The sequence below is a fragment of the Botryllus schlosseri genome, chromosome 9, assembly GCF_051294905.1.
Source record: "Botryllus schlosseri isolate E-star chromosome 9, Bs_hap1, whole genome shotgun sequence".
In the NCBI taxonomy this organism is placed as follows: Eukaryota; Metazoa; Chordata; class Ascidiacea; order Stolidobranchia; family Styelidae; genus Botryllus; species Botryllus schlosseri.
In genome coordinates this window covers 5,155,378-5,179,015 of record NC_137244.1, presented here as the reverse complement: position 1 = coordinate 5,179,015, position 23,638 = coordinate 5,155,378, and the positions used below count along the sequence as shown (strand labels likewise).

Below are 23,638 nucleotides of genomic sequence, written 5' to 3'. Positions count from 1 at the left end.
GAGATTAATAACAATTGGCTCACCCAAAAATGCAGGGCAGCATTAATAACTTCCTTGAATTATCGGAGTATACCCCTGCAATCACCTGTACCGATGAATCTGATCACAGTGACTGAGAAAGTATAAATATTTGATAGTAATAGGTGAAACTATACTAATATTAACGACGAAATTCACTTATGAATATGGGAAAATTTTCACCCTTCGCACCACTATGGCTGCTATCACATGTCACACGATTTCGATGTGCGTAGTAATCCGATAAGACTAAATTGATTAGTCCCGACTTCAACGGCAGTGGACATGGGAAGTTTGACGTGGATATTTGGCTTCCAGTTAGTTCACTACGATTACGCAATGGAATGCGGCCGTTGGCTACATAAATAGGTAATCGAGATGCAGCCATGAATACCAAAAAGGCTGCCGCCCTGCTTTAGTTGCTGAAGAGTGTTGTCAGGTTTCATGCGCAGCTCATCGTTCGAAAATAGAATGAAAGTTATGATCATTATATTTTCTGTTGGATTTCTATCTCTTCAATAAAATAATATTTATTTCGTGGTAACTATGCCCCATCCACACCCCTGTTAGAAAGTTAGAGAGCACAGCGTTGTACTCACGTAGAGTTATCAAAATGTGGTTGTTACACTGCGTTGCCTATTTTTATCTCGATTTTGAAGTCATGCGGTCGCAGCCTCTATGAATTTTGGAACGTGGCCCGCGACCCGTTTTGAGTTGGTAACTCCTGGTGTAGTTTATGGTATCTCAATGCTATCGGAATGTTGAGTAGCAGGGTTGTAACCAAATCGCATGGTTCCGAGTCACAAGTCAATTTCACTTTTATAGTTTTGACTCGAGTCAGGTCGAGTCATTTTCGATTCACCCCCGAGTCAAGTCCGAGTCCAAGTCACGGTGTAGAGTGTCGAGTCCGAGTCACAGTGTTTTGACTCGAGTCCGAGTCCAAGTCATGGTGTTGAGTGTTCAGATCCGAGTTATTGTCATGTAAAACCCACTTTCTACAACTCTCATCGGTGATATCGAATGCTTGGCATTCATAATATACTAAATTTCCTTACTTTTACCAGTTTCTGTTGTCAATTTCAAGTACGAGTACTAAAAGATGAAATAATTATAGTGTGATAACCTAATTTTTTCGAAATTACTATGAAATGCCTGTCTTGGTAGACCCAGTCTCGAGTCATATGACTTGGTCCGAGTAATGCACAATGACTCGAGTCCAAGCCGAGTCAATACACAAATTGACTCGAGTTGAGTCATTTTTCATTTTTAAGAAAATGACTCGAGTCAAGTCGAGTCACCAAAAAATCGCGACTCGAGTCATTGCAACCCTGTTGAGTAATGTACGAAGACCTTTCATGAACCAAATTTTTTTAGGCCCATGTACCTAAGGGGCACTCAGAATAGGGTCAAACACGCTGGAAAATAGTCTGACATTAGGCACAAATTTCCAAGGTACAAGATAGTAGTGAATGCAGTGTAGTTAGAATCATCATCTGTCGTGGGTTGAATAACGACAGGCTGTTGCAATTGTCGGCAATGTGACAAGTGTTACTACTAGAGGTCGACCGATATTGATTTTTACAGGCCGATACCGATACCGATATTTCGATGCTCACAAGGCCGATAACCGATATCATAGGCCGATATTAATATGGAAGGAGCAGAGAACTATTTCGCCAAAAATATTATATATTAGGTAAGGTGGCACTTTATGTTCATGCCACAGAAAGGTGAACAACAAACAAGAAAACTGAAATCGAAAAGACTTATTGCTTAATTGTGAACATTCGTTAAAATTTGGGATAACCCGAAAATCAAAACATGATACAGAATTGCAGATCAGTTCAGAAAAGGTAGATTGTAGTTAGATGTAAAATATCGGTCGCGATATCGGCCTAGATTGGCCGATACCGATATTCGAGAAAGTTCCAAATATCGGCGCCGATAATCGGCCATGCCGATAATCGGTCGACCTCTAGTTACTACGACCCAAAACAATTCTCGCATATGTAAATATACTGTCGTTCTTTGAGAGAATTCATATACTCCACAGCCGGGGTCACCTAAGCGGTGCCCGCAGGCGCCAGGTAGCCCGCAAGGACCAAGTGAGTAGCCCGCGGGCTTGTTCTAAAAACAGATTGAGTAGCTGCACTAACCAGTGAGCTTTCAAGATTGATAGTGATTTATTCAGAGAGATGGAATACAAATGAACAACAAAAACAGCAGTCATGGCAAAATACTATATTTAAGGTTAAAGCAACATATGGCATCAACAAACAGAGGTACAATATTATGTCATACACATACTCTCAGTTCCTACTATAGCTAGAGAAAAGGTAATTCTGGTGTTGGTTTCTAAATTCATGCTGTTGTGGATCTTTGATATCAGCAGGTACACTATTCTAAATGCTCGGGCCCATATATACAATAGACTGTTGGGTCAATCTATAATAGGGTGACCATATTTCAGCAACCCAAATTCCGGACACTCTTTAGCGCCCACTAGTGGATTTAAAATGAGTTATGACGTCACTCTAGCAAAGCTTTGCTCATAGACCAGAGGTAGAGTCACGATCCGGTTCAGGAGTATGTGGCTGTGTGTTGTGCAACCGGGACCGAAAGCACATGTTTTCAGCTACTTCCCGCCCAAATAAACAATGATTTTGAGCCCACACTAGGGTAATCGATGCAACTTACTTATGGTTGGGGGGGGGTCTTGCTATATGAATCTGGTTTCTATATGCATCTGGTCGTTAAATTATTTGAATGAATTCTGTCAATAATATTGGTCGTTACATGTATTACTACTACTCTCCGCCAATGTTCCCCCTAATTTTTCAGGAGTCTGCGCGCACTCACCAGCTCACTGCGCGGTCACTTCGACAACAGTACGTAACGACCAAAAACAAGGTCATCACTTCGGCTTTTTTGCGGGCAACTTAGATTTTCTGTGCGCAGAGACTGTGTCGGAACTGCGCAATTGCGCACGCGCGCAGCTTAGAGGGGACATTGCTCTCCGCCCACATGATCAGAGTAAGCGGTAGAGCGGGTCATGGAGGATGATGAGTTCGAAATTACAGGGAACGTAATTGCACATCGTTAAGTCATGTTCATGTCCTACCGATAAGGAAGTTTATCAGCCTTATGCCGGTGCGCAACACGGAGCTTATAAACACCCCACATCCAGTGGTTTCCAACCTTTTATGGTCGCGACTCCATCTCCAATTTGAAAATGTACCGTGGCCCGGATAAAAATTTGACGATCTGATTAAAATAAGTCAGCACCTTTGCCCAGACTGACTCACGGGCTATTTTGGAAGCTGATTACGTTCAACATATAGTCGCAAACCCCAGAATAAAGGCAAGCGACCCCATGTTTCGAACCACTATCTTTGAATAAAGCTTTTAAACGGACGTAACGATCTCTAGGAATATACCGGTCTCCTATAATTGCGATTGCAATTAGGCTTATTCCAGTAAATGAATGTTTTTATATTTATATTTTATTGCAGTTTTTGCGAGGGTGGTAATCTCCATATTAAAATCAATAAATGTGACAATAAATCGCGCGGGGCGCGAAGAAATATATCATGCATCAGCATTAATATTCCCAAAACATATTGTTCTTATGCTGATTTACGAAAAAATTATGAGCCTACGTCAAAATTCCGGACATTTGGCATATTTTAGAAATTCCTCCCGGACGGTAGTTTCAACAGTGAAATTCCGGACATGTCCGGGAAATTCCGGACGTATGGCAACCCTAATCTATAATTTATACGATGGACAAATAGATTGCCAGATTCTGATGATCTTGTGGAATAACCATGCTGTTACGATGGATATTATCCGTCTACAAATCAATAGTTTGGGTTATGAGTTATGACCAACTACAATGCGTTTACAGTAAATAGTCCAGGATGATTATCTACAGTCGTCAACCGTGGATGTCGGTGTTTGATCGCCGCTGTAGCGTGATGTGTGAAGAGACCCAATGTTTGCAAACAGGTGTTTACTCAGATTTTAGATTTAGAAAGTTGACGATAATGGGCGTCAGTTGCGTTGAAAGTCCGGTGCTCGAGCATGAAGGTAATCGTGGCAGGAATGCCCAAGACGGGCACTAAGTCAATGAATGCGGCTCTCAAGAAGTTGGGTTATAGTGTGTACGACTTTGCCGAAAACGCATATTTGCTAGGGGATTACTACAACAAAATCGTGTTCGAAGGATGGACTACGCAGGACTTTCGGGATATGTATGAGGACGTGGATGCTGTCACGGATTTCCCAGCTCATTTCTTTTGGGACGAGATACACAAGGCTTTTCCTGACGCAATGGTATTTAATATCTTTTATCTGGACCAGACATTTTTAAGCGCTCTTCTTAGAATTGATCCTAATCTGTATACTTGGGAAAACTTGTCTTACAGTATACATATCGACTGATATCAGTCTGAGGCGGTTTTGTGGAATCAAATAATTTTAATATTTCATTACAACTCAGATCTGCTATTGCGGCAAAGTAGCCCTCGGGTAGCTGATAGATGTCGTTCTGATTTACATTCCACCCTTCAAATATTGGTGATACAATTCATAGCATCAAGTCAGCATTATCTTCTCAGAGACACATCTTACGAATTCATTTAGTTTCAAATACTCTCAACATTCCGATTTAACTCACAAGAATATAATTTCCAATTTTGGACATTCAGTAGGAACTGGATTTGTATTAGTGAGGGACCTGTATCTCGCACATTGATACCACGAAGGCTAGAATAGTAGGCCGTCTACGGGTGTTATATTACCACATCTGTCTTTAACACAACCTTAAAATATAGGACCTATATCGCTCCTTTGACGAAAAAGAATCCCGATTCCCGATCTACGCCTATATCATTGACTTATTGGAGTAGACAGAGAGTTATTTGGGAATTCACAGAATTAAATACTAATAGTCTATTTAATCACCTGCACGCAGACAAGACGGCGTAATGGTGGAGCGTCCGGCATCCAAACCAGTAGGTCGTGGCTGGGTTCAATCCCTGGCCGAATCGGACCAAAGACTTGATTAGTAACTCTGCTAGTGTCCATCCATAACTTTCTCGAATGCTCCCTAGCGTTATCGGGACAACACGGAGGGGTGTTGCAAGACTTACAAAGCCTTAAATGTTAAATCGGCACTTTCCTTCTCAAGCGGCATGTAGCCTACATCATGTGCTGATGACATACATAGGAATCATGTACCCAGCATCAACTGCAGTTTCTGTATGCTAACGTTTGCTAGCGATGGTATGCAGTTAAATTGTTTTCACCAGACGTTATAAACTCTTGCAATAATAACATTCATATTCAAAGATACAAAATGATGCTGGTGTTTATGATTTTATATTCATTGTGCTTCTTCAACTACGGTCAATTTACGATTGGTCGAACTTTTTTGGTATGATTCCTTATTTGCCGAATTCGATTTTGCCAGAGTCTGGTGTCAACATATGGCGCGTATCCTGCCCGCCAGACGAATTCATCCGGCATATTGAAAAATACTTTCTTATCCAGCACATTTCCAACAAATTTGAAGGTTTTAGTTCAAATACTTTCAATATATATCCCCTCAACTCAGAAAATGTCGAGTGTTCGTTGTTCATAGGCCATTTCATAACCCCTCGTCTGCGGTCTTGTGGTTTCAGTCCAGCCTAGGGGTCTGGAATTTCTCGGACATGTCCGGAATTTCACTGTTCAAACTGCGTCTGAGAGGAATTTCTAAAATATGGTTAAATTTCCGGAATTTTGAAGGCTTGAAGTAAGCTCATAATTGTTTCGTAAATCAACATATTAACATTATTTTTGGAATATTTATGCTAAATGAAATTTTTCTTCGCGCTGCGCGCCATTTACTGTCACGTATATTGTTTTCAAAATGGGGACTACCACCCTCGCAAAAACTGCAATAAAAAATAAATAAAAATAACATTCATTTACTGAAATAAGCCTATTTGTAAACGCAATTATAGGAGAACGGTATATTTCTAGAGACGGTTAAGGCTGTTTAAATGCTATATTCAAAGATAGTGGTTCGAAACCTGGGGGTCGTTTGCCTTTATTCTGTGGTTTGCGAAGATGTTGAACGTAATTAGCTTCCAAAATAGTAATGGGCTCGTCAAATTTTGATCTGGGCCACGGAACATTTTCAAACTGGATAACGAAGTCCCGACCATAAAAGGTTGAAAACCAGCATTAGGCTGACAAATAATCTTATCGGTGTGACATGAACATGACTTAATGTGCAATTACGCTCCCTGTATTTTCGAAGTCTTCGTCCTCTACCAGCTCTACCGCTAACTCTGATCATGTGGGCGGAGATCGGAGCAAACTATGCATAGTAATATATAGAAGAACCAATATTATTGATAGAATTCATTCCGAAAATTAACGACCAGATGCACATAGCAAGCCCCCCCCCCACCCACCCACCCCAAAAAAAGTTGCATCGATTTGCTATGGTCGGGTCACCATACGTCCTCTTTTAGGAGGATTTGTCCTCTTTTTTGACTTTTTTTAAAGTGTCCTCGGGGGACGCCTAAATGTCCTCTTTTTTGAAAAATTTGGTTAGATATACGTGGAAATTGGATTGAGATATAGTAAATCAGCGGCCAAGTAACGGTCCAATGAGGTTTTAGGGACTTGAGCCAGAAAAATGACATTTAGTTAGTCAACCAATCACAAAGTCGGGAAAATTTACCTTTTTATCAGGATTTTACTCCAGTATTGTAAGTTTTGAAAATTTTGAAAAAGTGTCCTCTTTTCAGATTTCTAAAATATGGTAACCCTCTCCTATGGTAGGCCCAAAATCATTGTTTATTTGGGTGGGAGGGGGCTAAAAATGTGATTTCGGTCCTGCATGGTTACACAACACACAGCCACATACTCCTGGACCGGATAGTAACCACCTCTGGTCGATAAGCAAAGCTTTACTAGTGTAACGTCATATTTACAGACAATATGCTCATACCTAATTTTGAAATCCACTGGTAGGCGATAAAGAGTGTCCGGAATTTGAGCCAGAGAAAGATGGTAACCCTAGCTAGCGTCCACCAAAAACAACTCGCTGACATTGACAACCTATTCCGAGAAGACAAAAAGGGCCAAAAAAGTAAGTGAAAACGTCAATTCGAAACCGTTAGTACACAAATATAGTATCCAATTTTCCTTGGTCGCACTGCTGTATTTGCTCTGACTGAAAAGTCTCCCCGCCTATGGATCAACCTTAAGCACGATTTAATATGGAACCAAATTCCAACGTCGGTGTTTACCATCAGATATCTTGCAGTCCTCACAACGCACACGCACGGCTGAAGTCAGATTACGACTGAAACAATGACAACATAGAACTATAAAGACTTATATCGTCGTGAGAGTGCCTGTTTTGGCGGATTATAACATTGTTTGACCACCGTATATATCTTTCAGAAAACGATGATTCAATCATCGTATTTTCGCCAGTTCAATGTTTACGAATAAAGGTTTGCTAGAATTGAACTCGTAATCTGTAATACATTGAAATATACTATTATGTATATCGCTTTGATAACAAAGTATTCAAGTGAAAAATTCGGGCACGGATTTTTTGGTAACATTTGGGAACCATTATATTTGACTGATCCGGCCCGCGACGCAAGTGGAGTTTAACACCCCTGGTTTAGATGCATAGTAACCCTTCGAATACTTTAAACACTATACTGTTATAGCGTGGTTCTGCAGAAGTATTGATTTAAGAATTTTGGGAAACAGTTATTTGAAAAGTTTCGGCTTCAGAAACATTTTTGGAAACAGTAAGCTATGGAGTAAGCTGTTGAAAAATATTCTATGCCAAATTACTGGTCTGGTCCTGGCAGCAGTTTTACGGCTCAGGGACACGTAAATTTGAAGAAGTTTTTCCCGTGAATATTCTTGCCCGTAATTATATTTTACAAAGACTGACCGTAAATTTTTTTACGGAAAATTGCCGCGACCTAATGTAACAGTTACGGGTTTTAATACACGATTGGTCTGGTCCAGTGCAGCAATTTTCACTTTCCTGAGACCCGTAAATTTGAAATAACCTTCCTCGTAATTTTATTTAACACATGCTGACGGTAAAAACTTTTACGGAAAATTCCCGTAACCAACGTTAACAGAAAGATTGTGTAATATCGAGATACTTATTTGCTCCATTGCAGAAAATTTACGTTCCGAGACAAGTAAATTTTAATCGGGTTTGTTCGTTGCGGGAACATGTAAACAATACACAGAAAACTACAATATATAATGATGTAAATATAGTATTTCACATGTCAGCACAAGTCAGCAACTGCCTGATTGAAGATAGTTTCATCACATCGTCAGAAGCGGTTGAAGGGATATACTTTGGGTCATGCTGTTTTTTAGATTAGGTAGTATAGGGATGCTAAAAAAATTTCTTTTACAAATTTCATCGGCTTCGTTTTTAAATCGTCAGGTTACCTAAAAACACGTTGCACACCAAATTTAACTCAATTTCAAACATTAGATGCCGAGGTCAGACAAATTGAAATTTCGGCCATTATTGAAATATTGGTATTTACGGTGGCTAATTTCGTCATGCCAACATGACCAAAATTCGTGTAGGCATGCCTGAAGATGCAGGGATGTCTTTTTCACTAGTTCCCATCTTGAAAGGGCCTATGGTGGAATTTCGGTGAAGACGTCACTAGTTAACGAAAAAATATATATAACACGGATTAGCTGGAAATTAGTTCACGTCATTGAAATGGCCACGTTAAAAGGATGGGGAAATAATTGTCAAATAGAGTACTTTACACAATGAAATTAACGACCACGAAAATGAAATGAACTGACAAGCAGGTAAAATATGGGTAAATATACTTCTAAAGTGATAGGCAATATGTAAGAACTTTTTTGTTGGAGCAATGTCGATCTCACGAAATCTAAATGAAGTTTGTGACTGTATTCTTCACAATGCATTGCGATATTATGATATCATGTTGTTTGCTTTTCAGCACTCCTATATTCCTCTGGCAAGTGAATTGTGACTTATGGAAAATGTCTTCAGTGAAATTAAATTATCCTTCATTAGGCTATATGTGGTGAGCTCGGGTCATCTATCGATGGGAGGCTCGAGGAATCTCGCCCTTGGTTCATTATAATCATTAGAACTTCTCCTCCAATCTAAAAGTTATTGTATTCTTGTCATTTCATGTCATTCGCAATATTTGGTGACAACCATTTTATTGTCTTCGTGCATCCTAGTAGAACACCGATGCTTTAAATTATACTTTGACCTGGGGTTTGAAGTGATATTCAAAGTCCCACAGATAATTGATGTGCTTTACAAACTTGTTTAGTTACCATTTGATTTCTTGCGGCTTGCAAAGTTTTCGACCATATAAAGCATAGTATCAACACTTTAAATGTGAAGTAGCCTGACTGAAATGCCACTTGGACATCGTATGTAGCATGTAGGTACGCGGGACTAGGGTGGAGTGGAAAAGAGAAAAATTTGAAAATCGAAACGTGCCGTTGACCGTGCAATTTCACCGAACGAGCCGACAATAGTCAATTTTTCCATATCTAGATAACCGCTTATGGTAGAAAGCCAGTTTTGGGCCTAAAATCTGCGAAAGCAACTTGTTTCTATCTCACTTCCATTGAACCTTGTATTGAAAATGAAAAGGAATATCGATATTAAGTATCACTTGAGAAATATATTACCTGTGTTTTACATGCTTGTCAGTTTATATCGTTTTCGTGGTCGATAATTTTAGTGTGAAAGGTAGTTTCTTTTCAAATTATATCACCATCTTTTGAACGTGGCTATTTCAATGGAGTCGACTAATTTCCAGCTAATCCGTATCATTTCTATTTTTTTGTTAACTGGCGATGCCTTTATCCAAACTCTACCATAGACGCTTGTCAAGATGGGAACGGGTGGAAAAAGCATCCTTGCACCTTCTCGCATATCTCGGACATGATTTTTTGTCCCGTCGGAGTGACGAAACTTGCCACCGTAAACACTATAATTTCAAAAATAACAGAGATTTCGAATTGGCTGACCTCAGTATCTATATACTGGTCGGAATTGAGTCAAATTTGGTGTGCAACGTTTTCTTAGTAATCCTGACAATTTGATTATGAAGCAGATGAAATTTGAAACAAAAAGGTTTTTCTTTGAACATTCCCGTCAGACAGTCATCAACACAGTTACAATTTGAAAATTTTGGGACGCTTGAGTGACATACTGCAACATCCTCACTTACATTTGCACCACATAATGGCGTTTCACACACTATGGTCACGTAAAGTTGAACAGTTTGTGCAGTAACAATAAAGTTACGCAATTACTCTGACAATTTGGACACCGGCGACAACTAACTTCTCAAAACTCAAAACTGGAACTGAAACTGGAATCACTTCCGTTTCAAACTCACAACTAGAACAAGAACTATAAAAAAAACACGAACGACCTTTAAATATTCCCAACTAACTAACTAGATTCTATTCCGAAGCAACTGATTGGTGGTATTTTGTCGAAATCGGATCGGCTTTTCACATGAACATCAGTATAAAACAATACTTTGGTTTGAAATAACAGGGATTTCAACCCCTAAAACCCCACCACAGGCTGCGACACTGTTAATAATGATGAATATGAGATATCAACGACTACAAAAACATACACTGCAGAACACACCGGTATCACGATTCATGCCAAAAGACGACGCGTGTTTTTTTTTTGTTACGGAACGATATTTCTTTTAAATACACAACTAGGACTAAAACTACAACTAAACTCATTTCAAAATCCAAAACTAAAATTATAGAACTACTCAAAATAAGTAGCCAGTTGACCGTCAGCTAACAAGATTGATAGTTTGTAAACAAGTGTGGACAAACGGGTTCCTTGAATTATAGATACCTAACCTCCGTAGGTTAGTTATCTACTTGAATGAAACAATTTGTATTTATTGCATAACCCCACTGCTCACAACCATCCAGATCACAGAGATGAGCATGGATTAGGATTAGGTTTTGAAAAAACAGGATTTGTGAAATTTTGTCGGATTTGCATTGGATTTGGATTAGACAATTTTTTCAGAACGGATTAGGATTTGGATTGGATTTACCTATTTTCTGGGATATTGAAATGTCGTGTGGCGAAGGCGACAAACTTTATTCAGATCAGTAATTAATGTACTTATGGTTACTAAGTTATCTTGAATCAAGTGAATCGTTGGTTGTGAAAGAAAATTTTCAAATCTCTCCATTGCATAAATTATTAGTTTTTCTGAATTTCTAGTTGGAATCGGATTATGATTGGACATGGACTTGAATAAGAAAAAGTTATGGATTAGGATTTGGATTTGGATTTCAAGGTTCGGATTTGGATTGGATTAGGACATAGAAATTTCAAATCCGCTCATCTCTGCCAGATCATTTTGACCACAAGGAATAGCGAAGAAGAATGGCTACGAAGTTTTGAAAAACAAGTGGCAATGAACGACGGGTCTCTTCTATTCAATTTGATGCCGTATCTGTCACCGACAAGTCGAAAATCAATTGGCGCCTTGATGATGTTAAGTAATATGATCAATTTACCTGCCAAGCGTGCAGTGGCTATTTGAAACGAATATGCGATTTTGTTTAAATCAGGTCAGGTTGTTTTCGGAGCTAAAGCAAAGTCGATATTAGCAAGGAAGACGGAATTTAACAAGCAAATGGCAGTCAAACTTTACCGACAACACAACGCTTATGTCTTACACGTGTGTTGTATTGGTTCTTTTTTATATCTTACTACATTGTAACGAAAATAATGCAGTTCGTCGACTTTTACCCTGTCGTAGGGTGTAAATCAGGGAAACGACGCTTTCAATTAGAAAAATCGTGCTTTCACATCTTTCCTGTTGTTGAAACTGAATTAAATACAGCGTTTTATCGAGATATCTTCCCGGGTGTAATGGATTGGGGCAGCTTCCATGTTACACCCAAGAAATCTCAAAAAGGTGATGCCCGAAATCATAAACAAATTCACCCCCGGGATACTCATACATCTTTATAGGATTGGTGGTCACCAAGTCCAAAGCGCGTGAAAGAACAATCTGATAACTAAAAGTGCGTTTTACCTGATTTACACTCTGCGTCATGGTGGAAATCTGATCAACACATTTATTTCCAGCATATCGATTTACCACGTAGGAATCATTTACATGTATTGCAGACCGCGCCGAAAGACAAGCTGTTAGCGTTCAACGTGTCGGAAGGGTGGGGACCTTTGTGTGAATTCCTGGGTGTGCCGGTGCCGGAAGATCCGTTTCCTCATAAAAACAAAGGCGGCAACATTGTGAATACCGCAACAACTGACTTCCCCATTTTTCGTCAAATTCAAAGAGAGATAATTGTGTCTTCGATTGTCCTTTCGTCCTCGGCGGTGCTAACCGGGTTCGTGTTGTATAAGTATGGCGTATCTGGAATTTTCAGTGAAGCGAGAAACTTTTGGGACATTCTTGCGACGAAGATTGGATTGTCGCGATTGTCTTAGTAAGAACTGTGATCCTGTGTTATTATCAGTGTTGTTACCGTAATGATATTGTTTGTAAGAATATACAATTCGACGTACCATAAATATATTTGTGTGTATAATGTGCGTGCATAATAATAATACCAAAACAAGAATCCGATTTTGTATTGACGAAGGTTGGTAAGTTGCTCTCAACAGCATGGCTTCGGTATTGGTATAGGACACAGGGGCGGGCACCTTTTCTGTTAAAAGAGCCTTATCGGCCCGATATTTCCATTTTCCAAAAGAGCCATATCACGATGTCAATCAATTGTTACATCAGTATTAATGATTCGTGACGTCATTGTGGCACCAAATCGAAGTTCACTAAATGTGATTCAGCACATGATTTTACAACAATATCATTCAAACTTGTTGCCCGACTTTTCAGTATGCAGCACAATGTGAAATATCCGTCGGACATGCGCTACTCTAGCATAGTCGGGAAGCGAGTGTATTGTGTAAGCTACATATTTTTGATTGCCCTTCATGAGAATTATATGATGCATTTTCAAATTAAATTAGGTAACCTGCACATTTGAAAGTACAGCCAATGATTTAGACAACAGTATAAAACTGCGAATATCCAGTTTATTTTTTAGTTACACATTTTAAGGGGCTTTCCAAGAAATCCGTGCAGCAAGCACGGTTCAATCAGTTCCTCCAAACCGGGATAATACCTTCAGAGGCAGAGATATCACTTGGTTGACTTTGCTACTCAATTTTGAAATTCTTGGGCTGTAACAAATCAATCACACAATCCTACATTTCAGCGGCAGGACTAATCGGGACTGTGGATGGCTATGTTTGTTATTTGCATTTGTAATTTTAAATGTAACATGCAAGGGAGCTCATTTCTCGTCGATGAGCAGGAAAACATTGTGGGTTGGAAGACTACATTTTCGTACAGTTGTTGGCGTTACTATATTTCTCTATTAAAATAACGCGTCGTGGAATCAAAGATTCCCTTATACATGAGGTCTAGTGTATCGAATTCGCGAGTGATATTTATTGCTAGAGCGACAGCCACTTGGTTTTCGCAATTATACAAAACATCTCATTGCACTAGACTAGATAATTAGATTTGCCCCCTAGATAACTTGAAGGTACTGTATTTGACCTATTAATATAGAAAATTGATGAAAATTGGTCTAAAAAGTTTCGGCAATATTGATAAATAGAATATGAATCATGTGCCAAATTAAAAATTTATCAAAGAGCCATATCGTAATGCTGAAAGAGCTATATATGACTCGCGAGCCATAGGTTCCCGACCCTTAGTATAATGTAAGCCTAATTATGGAAGTGACGGATGGCCCGTTTGTTTGTTAGCAGTAATACACTGCCTATAGAACTGATGGATCAGATCTGGGCAGAGTGCGTCCGCGGGCCAAATGCGGTCCGCGGAGCTATTCTATGCGGCTCGCGAGAGGATGCTTGAATTTTAAAACATAAGACCTTCTTTTTGAATGTTGATGCGTGGACTAAAACCATAGGCAGTATAAACTGGACAGGAAACTCGATTACATTGAAGCCTTTTAATTAATAGGCCGCGATTACGCTGCTGCCTGCATACCTCGCATGCGTAATGCAGATTCAAAATAAAGACAATGTAGCAAATTATAAGCAGCAAATAATGAGCAAAGAAATCACTCCTTTCATATAGTTCAAACCTTCTTCTTCACCATTGTCACATTACGCATTATACGGTCTGTGTTTCAAATTGTTACATGATACGTTTCCGAATCCCTAATTCGTAAAACAAGTCAATCAGTGCTCGCGAATAATTATTGACTCATCATATCTATCACCCATAAAGGATGAACGGGCATGTCAAAAAAGGAAGCCGAAAGCTGAAATTCAAAGATTTGGAGCACTAAATATTTGTAAATTGGAGTCAGAGGTGTAAACGTTTTAGTTTGCGCCGAGCATATCGCTAAGATTTAGGATTTTTGTTAAAGTAGGTCTTATGACAAAAATACGAAGACAGACACTCGGTCAAGTAAATGCGAATTGAAAAAAAACTGCAAGCTTCGCTCAACATCATGGCTGTTTAAGCTGCACACTGCTCGAAAGGTAGCGATCAAGACAATAAGCTTTATAGGCCCACTATCCCAAATACATTTCAGCGCAGTGGTTCTCGAACCTGGGGCGTGAGAGCATCTGAAAGGGGCGCGAAACCGAAGTTGAATGAAATTTTTTATCGCGCCTTGCGCGATTTACCACCCGGATCATACTTATTGCTCGGTGTATTGTCCGACCTTGCTATTTCAGAATTCTCTCATCAACAGCCATCGCTTTTCATGTCATCACACTATCCGCTGAGATTGCTAGCATTATGGTTGTTCTTTTTAATATTTGTGATACCATCATGACGGCGGCACGAAGTTTATCACTATCATAAAGAGGAGCGTGCTTAAAAAAGTTTATTAACGACTGCTTTAGTGTCTTAATAGTAAAACGTGGATACGGGTTTAAAGCGAGTTGAAAATGTATCATGTTTAACATTGACGAATCATGATAATTGCCCACCCCTGGACATAATTTATTCTTTCTGATTAGCAAAATTGGGTATTCTGTAATGAAATGAATTGAAGGTGAAACAGTAGAAAAGATGTCTGAAAACAAAAATAGCTGAATCACAATCACAAGTAATCATTCCAATCACGATACTTTTCGAGCCAAAGATCAATCCCTTTTTTTGTTAAGCAAATCAAATCAAGATTTCTGGATTGGTCTTCAAACGAGATCTCCTGATCTTCGCCCCAGCATTTATCAAAAACCGCGTACAGTGCTCCGCTCCGCTCTGGCCTTGTTTGTGTATAGTGCATTTGAAGACGGGAGACAATCTGGTATTGTACGAATGCGTTTATGCTGCTTATTTTGATGGATTACCTAGATTAGGTGTGTCGAGAACTTGCGTCGAGGACCACAATCAATACGTTTGATTGCTTGCGGGCCGGACCCGGCCATACCTTTGTTTTTCAATCGAATTGTTCATTATTAAGCCTCCCCATTACATAACACTGGTCTACAAATTAAAAAAAAGTTTTTGCTGCGATAAATTTTATTGACTGACTTGGATTAATTTCAGGTTGCTAAATCTGAATCTGTGCTCAGAATTTATCTATCAAGATAGATATCTTCGTTATGAATTTTGCTAATTTTCATTATTTAATCAACTTTAGACTACTGTTGGTGGCATTAAGGCAGGGGTTCTCAACTTCCCTTGTATAACGGGCCGCATTTTAACAGAAAAACACGCTGTGGGCCGCAGAACATTATTTCCATGTATTTGTGGGCTACTATTAAATTTAGGCTACTGTAGCCTATTTACTAGGGATGGTGTGAACCTCTGAAAGGTTCAGGTTCGTGTGAACGCGAACTTTTTTGAAAGGTTCTGTGTGAACACGAACGTGAACCTCGTGACGTCACGTGACGTCATATTGCTAATTCCAACCCTATCTTTAAATGAAGTGATAGCCTACTAATATACACGATACCTAGTGACGACTCGGGCCACATAATGCCACAATGCCGAAGTACATATTGGTGTTTTAAGCGTCGCTGAGGGCGGAGATAATTAAGTTAGCTGATCCGGGAGAATGCTAGTTGTGTGATTAAATACTGCTAATCGCGACGAATGAAGGTGAAGAGGGTTACGCGCGATGGTTAGTCGCGGTGTCCCGAGTTTTCAATCAAGTGGCGTTATCTGTTGCATCATAATGTGAAAATGCGTTATATATTGGCTGCTAGTTGGTGAATAAAACTAGAGATCCCACAATCTCCATAATAAAACAGCAGCCTGCTGACGACGATACTGCCACTGTAATAGGTAGAATTATCATCATCGCGAAATGAAAGTCGTGTCCAATTCGCACGGGGCAGTTAAGAAACGGATATCGCTTTGCAATGACCGGTAGTCCTACATAATTCGGTGATTGTTGTTTAGTGAAGCCATAACCTAGAAGACAATCGGCACGGTCATTATCGGGAATAATTAGACGTAGGAATGGTACGCAGTTTCTATACATAACTAGAAATCTATAGTCGTTCCAGTTTGTTAAATCATGAGATTAACACTAACTTTATGCGCCGCGATCAACCGGTTTCCTTAATCCTGGGTTGATAAATCCTGACGAACGCGCCAATCGACTTTATTGCTAATCCAACTTTATTATCTTCGCCCTAAATGTATCAACTGAGGCAATTAAAGGATATAATACTCCCATAAAATCAATATTTTCCGTCGTTTTGCCAACAATTTCGACGAGGACTTACCAGGGAACATAAACTTACGCCTTAACGGTCGAGACCAGACCGGACAATGTATTCGGCGTCTGAGTATCGCTACATTGATATTGAGCTGAGTGTAAAATAGGTTTCTATACTTGCTACAAATATTACCCCATTAAGAAGTTATACACTATACAGCAGTGGCCAACACTTCAATCGCACGGATTTGGTTTTAATGATGCAGTAAAGATGCGAAGTCAAGATTGACCCCCGTACCCCTGATAGATTTTTTTCATCAGAAAACGAGATCAATTTAATTGATTGGTTGAATAAGCATCATTCGCTGACTACGTATTTTGCTCGTGATGTTTTTGATTGCGGGTCAAACTCACAACAGAGAGTCACAAACGGAAACCTGGATATTTCGAGCAAACTTTTGTAACAAAGCAAGTAAAACATTTGAGATTGTCAAGGTGCATGCTCATTTAGTGTTGATTTTTAATGCTGCCAGCGCCATGCATGGAGTGGCCCGCAGTTGAAATGCAATAAATATGAACCAAAGATGTTGTAATGAAGTGAAAATTGTAATATATGAAAAAGGTTTACAGTGTAGAACCTACCAAGGTTCTGTTGTGAACGCGAACCTCTAAATTTCCGAGGTTCACACACAGAACGCGAGCGTGAACCTCGCGTTCACACCATCCCTACTATTTACCAGTCGTATACGGGCCGGTATATTCACATTTCAAACCCTCCCACCAGAGAACCGAACTCTCCGTTTAAAAGCGTGAGCGAGCAAGTATAAAATTACGGCTACTTTTTTGTTACAGAGGCCAATATCACATTGAGCTCTCAGTGATATGAGAAGTCTGGTGTTCGGGGTCACTTCTGAGCAAACCAATTAACCATTCTCCTTTCACTGCATTGCAGGGGCCCTGCACCATTAGTTACAGAAGTTAACTTTGTCAAGTTGATGTTTCACGCTGGTCCCGCCCCCATGTTTGCCAAGCCAGCATTTTCTCTGCAAATATGTCCACTCAGATAAAATGCCCCCAGATAATTAGCTATGCAATGTCTGTGGAGTCAATGAATTCGACCAATGCTAGAATAAATTTGTCTACGAGGCAACATGTTTAAGAATATGCGATAAAAGATCGACTGACATTGCTGTTACTCTTTTCGTCACGGTTGAATCTGAACTGTGGCTTCGAAAATGTCAGGGGATGTTGTCATTGCTGCTAAGTTCCAGAAACAGCAAATACTAGCACACGCTTATTGAAATTACACCTCTCTAGCAGATTTATTGGGTTTAGCGATATTCCCAGCAATTTTGAACGATGTATCTGCAACATCGTCGGCAATTTTACCATGCCTCGAAATATGGATTGCTGGACTTGACACCTAGCAACGATTTTTCTAAGATCAGGCGATGTGTATAACTTCAGACGAAACTGTCGTGGTATCATTTTAAGCTTTTACGCTTCGTTACGACTTACGAAAACTGTTCTTCAACAAATATGACATATCGGTTTTCCATTTATATCTCAGAAAGCGAAGTCATTGTTTCACGCAAAGTTACAAACCCAGTTTTCGCCGTTTAATTTCCCACTCCTTGTTCTTGTTTCTGTTCAAAGCATTCGCGGTGAGTGAAACACTCTTTAAAAAATGTACTACGCATACGGGATTCTCTCCAACCGAATACAGATTCAAAACAATAACAATCTACATTCTACACTCGAGCATACATCAAGTAACCAGAACACATCAAACATGAGTATTCAAACGAAACAGAGTCGGTGCGATAAGAGAGCTAAGCAGCTAAATTAATATGTAACAATACCGTGTCAGTAATAATTGCTTTCATAATGCAAGGTGTCGCGGACCGCAAAATAAACGTCTGCGGGTTGAGAACCCCTGCACTAAGGCAATCGTACAACAGAAGCAGATCAGCTTCTTCGCCACTGATGGTAATGTGTATTGTAATGTGTAATATTAAGGTATATTGTATGTGTACTCCTACAGGTGGCGACTGTGTACTAAGACCTTGCGTCCCCTCGTCGTCATCCTGGTCCGTACCGGATTTTCTCTGGTGTGACAAATAAACGATTGATTGCACTATTATTATTGAAATCATCTATGTTGAAGCTTGGGTTGTTGTAGAACAGAATGAGTTAGGTTTTGGCGAACTTTATTGCAGTTGTTCTCAATCTTCTTTCAATCAGGACCTCTTTTCGACTCATAAAAATATATGTGGACGCAACCATTTATAGTCGGTAGTATTATCCACCGATCAAGGATAATCCTCGAATTATCGAAGAAAAACTCAAATATATCCGCTTCTACGGGTTGGAATTGAGTCAAATTTGTTTTGCATTGTCTTTGAAGACAGCGCAACAATTTCATGGGGTTAACAGAAAAATTTGACAAAAATTTTTTTTTACATCTTTGGGTAAATTCAAAATTTTCAAACTGTACGAAATCCGCGATTATTGGTTGGAATGAATTAAAATTTGGTGTGCGTCGTTTTTTAAGGCAACCTAACGATTTAATCACGTAACCAGCAAGATTCAGGAAAAAAAGTTTTTTTTGAACAGCCCTAATAGACACATATGGTAATTAGGGATGGTGTGAACCTCTGAAAGGTTCAGGTTCGTGTGAACGCAAACCTTTTTGAAAGGTTCTGTGTGAACACGAACGTGAACCTCGTGACGTCAGGTGACGTCATATTGCTAATTCCAACCCTATCTTTCAATGAAGTGATAGCCTATGCCCTATATTAATGTAAACGATACCTCGCGAAGATTCGGTCCACATAATGCCACAATGCTGAAGTACATATCGGCGTTTTAAACGTCGCTAAATGTATCAACCGCGGTAATCAAAGGATATAATATTTGCATAAAATCAGTACATTCCGTCGCTTTGCCAACAATTTCGACGAGGACTTACCAAGGAATATAAGCTTACGCCTTAACGGTCTTAGCCAGACCGGACAATGTGTTCGGAGTCTGACTATTGCTACATTGATATTGAGCAGAGTGTACAACGGGTTTCTATACTCGCTACCGATACCACACACAACAACAAGTTATGCAGCAGTAGCAAGCACCTTAATCGCACGGATTTGGTTTTAATGATACAGTAAAGATATGAAGTCAAGATTGACCCCGTACGACCGTTCGATTTTTTACATCATAAGACGATATCAATGTCATTGATTGGTTGAATAAGCATCATTCGCTGACTACGTATATCGCTCGTGATGTTGTGTGATGCGGGTCAAGCTCACAGCAGAGAGTCACTAAATATTCACAAACGGAAAGCTGGATATTCCGAGAAAATTTTTGCAACAAAGCAAGTAAAACTTTTAAGGTTGTCGAGGTGCATGGTGCATGCTCGTTTAGTGTTGATTTTTTATGCTGCCAGCACCATGCATGGAGTGGCCCGCAGTTGAAATGCAATAAATTTGAGTCAAAGATCTTATAATGGAGTGAAAATTACAATTTACCAAAAGGTTCACAGTGCAGAACCTACCAAGGTTCTGTTGTAAACGCGAACTTCTACATTTCCGAGGTTCACACACAGAACGCGAACGTGAACCTCACGTTCACACCATCCCTAATGGTTATACTATTACAGTAATCCATGAAATACACAGTACTAAACCATGCACTGCGGGCTCAAATGATAATTGCACTAGACTACCAATTAGAATTCTATTGTGCGAAATGGACGCAATTTTACTGAAGAAAAAGCAACTGTGAAAATGGCAGACCTTATATGAGTTCATTGTCGATTAATACTGCATGGATCGTCATTGTATCATCACTCATCTCGCCTTTGGTGAAGTACTGTTTGTTGTGTCATACCGATAGGAATTGCGAACCTGCTTCCGGATATATCGTTCTCCTATATCGTTCTCTTGCAGAGTGGACATTGATTCGCACTATTTGATCTTTGCAGCTGTTGCAAGCATTCTCTGTTAAAAATAGAGTAGCTTATGTTAGCCTATATAATGTAATATAATTGATAAATAAAACTTATGGAAGGGGGGCTGATATCAAGCTTATACGGTGAAAGTGCTGTGCCAGAAGCCACTTCCCGCAGAAGGTTCTTTACTACTATATATATAAACACGCGAGGGAGAATAATTAGATCAATTACGTATGTCTACCCAACCTCTGCATAACACGTCCCCATGCAACCGTCACTTTCTTGGCATCTGAATCACTCATATCGGCGAGGCGTCTTGGGCAACGATCTGCAATTTCCTCCGCAGTGAAACAACTGAATTAACAGTCACCAGCAATATTATGATTCTCGTATCGACGACTATATAATTACCGGTTACCCGTATGATAAAATTTCGTAGAGCAACAGACACGTGTCGCATTTATTGCAGTGAACGTGATTGTCGCGGCCTCCTATGCGGCACCTGCCACATTTAAATCAGGGCTAATGACTCAATTCGGGACCGTCGAATATGTTGCAGAATTGGCAAAAGTCATTCGAAAATACCGTATCGCAACGCTGACACCTGAAAAAATAGAAAATATATAACGGGTATAGGGCAAAGTTCCTTAGATTCACACGTTTTCATGGTATGCATTTCGAGCATACCTGCAGCTCAAAACCAGTGGTTCCCAACATCGGCGATATCACCCCCAGTGGGCGATTTTGAGAAATAAGAGGCGAAAATAACAAAGGAGCGAATGGGAGGCGAAAGCGTACGAAGGGACGATAGAAGAGCGATAATCTTAGAGCTTCAGTAGGATATATTTAATGAACCGGCAACGAAACACTGCCAACAGTATTCATGTAAACGAATTATTCTGCAACTGCAGCGAAAGTTGACTAAATAAGGTCAACTAAACGGTAGGGTTACCATATTTCGAGATCTGTAACGGAGGACGCTTTTGACATCCTGCAAAAGTTATCATAGCGGACTAGAAAATGGGTGATTTACAAATTTTCACAGCTAATGTCTTTAGTTTGACTTAAAAAATTCATTTTTCGAAATTCACTCTCGAAATACCAATCTCTCGTCAATTCGGCTCACATTTCGCGTAATTCGTCGTCTCGTTTGGTATTTTAAGCTAAAAGGCAGGACCAATTGCCAGAAAGGGGGACATTTCTTAGAAAACGTTTGTAAATCATCCTAAAGAAGAATCCTACTCAAAGGAAAGTAATCGCGCCGAAATGTCGGGAAAATTGCCGTTTTAAGTCAATTCACCAGCGATAACAGTTAGATGTGTATATATGTATAAATTTCCCGTTTGTAGATGTCTTCGTTTTTTCTATCCGAAAATATGGGGGCGAAAATTTGGGCAGAGCTCGATAGGGGGGCGATGAATCGAAAAAAGGTTAGGAACCACTGCTCTAAACTAAGTAGTTGAAGGCCCATATTGTGTCCGCAAAGCATAGTTTGACCCACTCCGATTCTGATACCGGATATTTTAGTGCGCCCCTTGTCAACACACAACGATAACAATGCATACAGTCGACTCCGATTAATCTGGGCACTTTGGTTCCACTAGTTATGGCGGAATTCCCTGAATTCGGCGGAAAATCAATTGTTCTCATCATGGTCATGAGTAATGGCAGATAACGGAATAAAAACACTTACTGTTGCGTTGCGACTCGACCAACGGTTTTCTACCACTATAGCAGCAATGTGAACCAAGATCCAGTCTTAATCGAATCAACGACGAAAAACCTGACAAAGGGGAAAGATAATTGTAAACGGAATACGCTTGAAACTTGGATACTATAGTTGCAATACCGGGTGCGAGAAAGTCTTCTGAAAATAAACGCGTGTCCCAATCAAGAGGGATATCCAATTCAGTTGATCGTAATTACTTGGTTTAAAAGATCTTATTGGATTGCCGGACAAAATACGACGCGGTCAGTTTCCCTCTTTTATCGTATATTCACCTACGGTAATTAGCAAATCTGGACAATACTAAATACTAGCCAGCGCTCGAGAATACCGGGTCACAATCTGACATATCTATCTCGCATTCCATCACATGCCACCACCACCAGGTCGAGAAGCACGGGTATCAAGCAATGTTCCCTCTAAGCTGCGCACGTGCGCAAATGCGCAGTGCTGACACGGCCTCTGCGCACAGAAAATCCAAGTTGCGCACAAAAAATCCAAAGTGATGACCTTTTTTTAGTCGATGCGCACTGTTGTCCGAGGGTCTGCGCAGTGAGCTGGTGAGTGTGCGCAGACTCGTCAAAAATGATAGGGAACTTTGGTATCAAGTAAATAACTTATTTGTAGATTTTTTGGCTTTGTTATCAAGGTCCTGGACCATACCTTGCATAAATAACTGGAATTGCCCTAAGCCTTTTCAGCATCCGCGATCATTCATAAACACTGTAGTGACGGTATCAACCGGCAAACACGCAGCGCCCGCGATGTACAAATCACAAAATACGTTGTCATGTATAGCTACGTGACTTCTGATTATCGTTCCTGAGCACCTGCTCAATCGACCGAACTGAAATAGTTTAATCGAGTTCGGTTGACTTATATATCGATATGCAGCCTAAGTTACGCAACAACAAGGTAAATATTTTCACTAATCTAACAGAACGTTTCGTACTAGTTTTTTTCGTGCCAGAAACATTTGGTATTTCCCCAGGTGTGTTAGCGATTGAAGCACCTCGCATCCGATTATTATTTACCGTACTAAAAAATACGAAATATCAGTTCATCTTTCCGATTCCCCGATCCTGTTACCAATTTGTTGAGTTTGCGCTCGCCCTTCCATAAGTCGAAACATGTTAGGA

The 23,638-nt window shown here is 39.9% G+C and overlaps 1 protein-coding gene and 1 long non-coding RNA gene across 5 annotated transcripts in view; one reads left to right on the top strand and one right to left on the bottom strand.

Annotated features, from left to right (window-relative positions):
- The window catches only part of LOC145446944 (uncharacterized), a 23,076-nt gene extending 10,356 nt beyond the window's left edge, over nt 1-12,720 (top strand). For 2 of the 3 annotated variants that reach the window (XM_080325344.1, XM_080325343.1), the window contains 3 exons: nt 11,481-11,628; nt 11,701-11,810; nt 12,266-12,720. In XM_080325344.1, coding sequence (XP_080181470.1) covers nt 11,481-11,628; nt 11,701-11,810; nt 12,266-12,586 — 579 coding nt within the window. In that variant the 3' untranslated portion in view covers nt 12,587-12,720. Of the gene's footprint in view, nt 1-3,960; nt 4,354-11,480; nt 11,629-11,700; nt 11,811-12,265 lie in introns of those variants that run through there. The other variant, XM_080325342.1, reaches the window with a different exon arrangement.
- LOC145446963 (uncharacterized) lies at nt 8,236-23,638 on the bottom strand. 2 transcript variants are annotated; one of them, XR_013917407.1, is made up of 5 exons: nt 22,467-23,638; nt 21,192-21,377; nt 21,020-21,127; nt 15,684-20,819; nt 8,236-15,613 (listed from the first exon to the last, which is right to left on the bottom strand). It is a non-coding gene; the product is annotated as an uncharacterized LOC145446963 (long non-coding RNA). The 2 variants fall into 2 exon arrangements; XR_013917406.1 differs by having other exon boundaries at nt 8,236-20,819.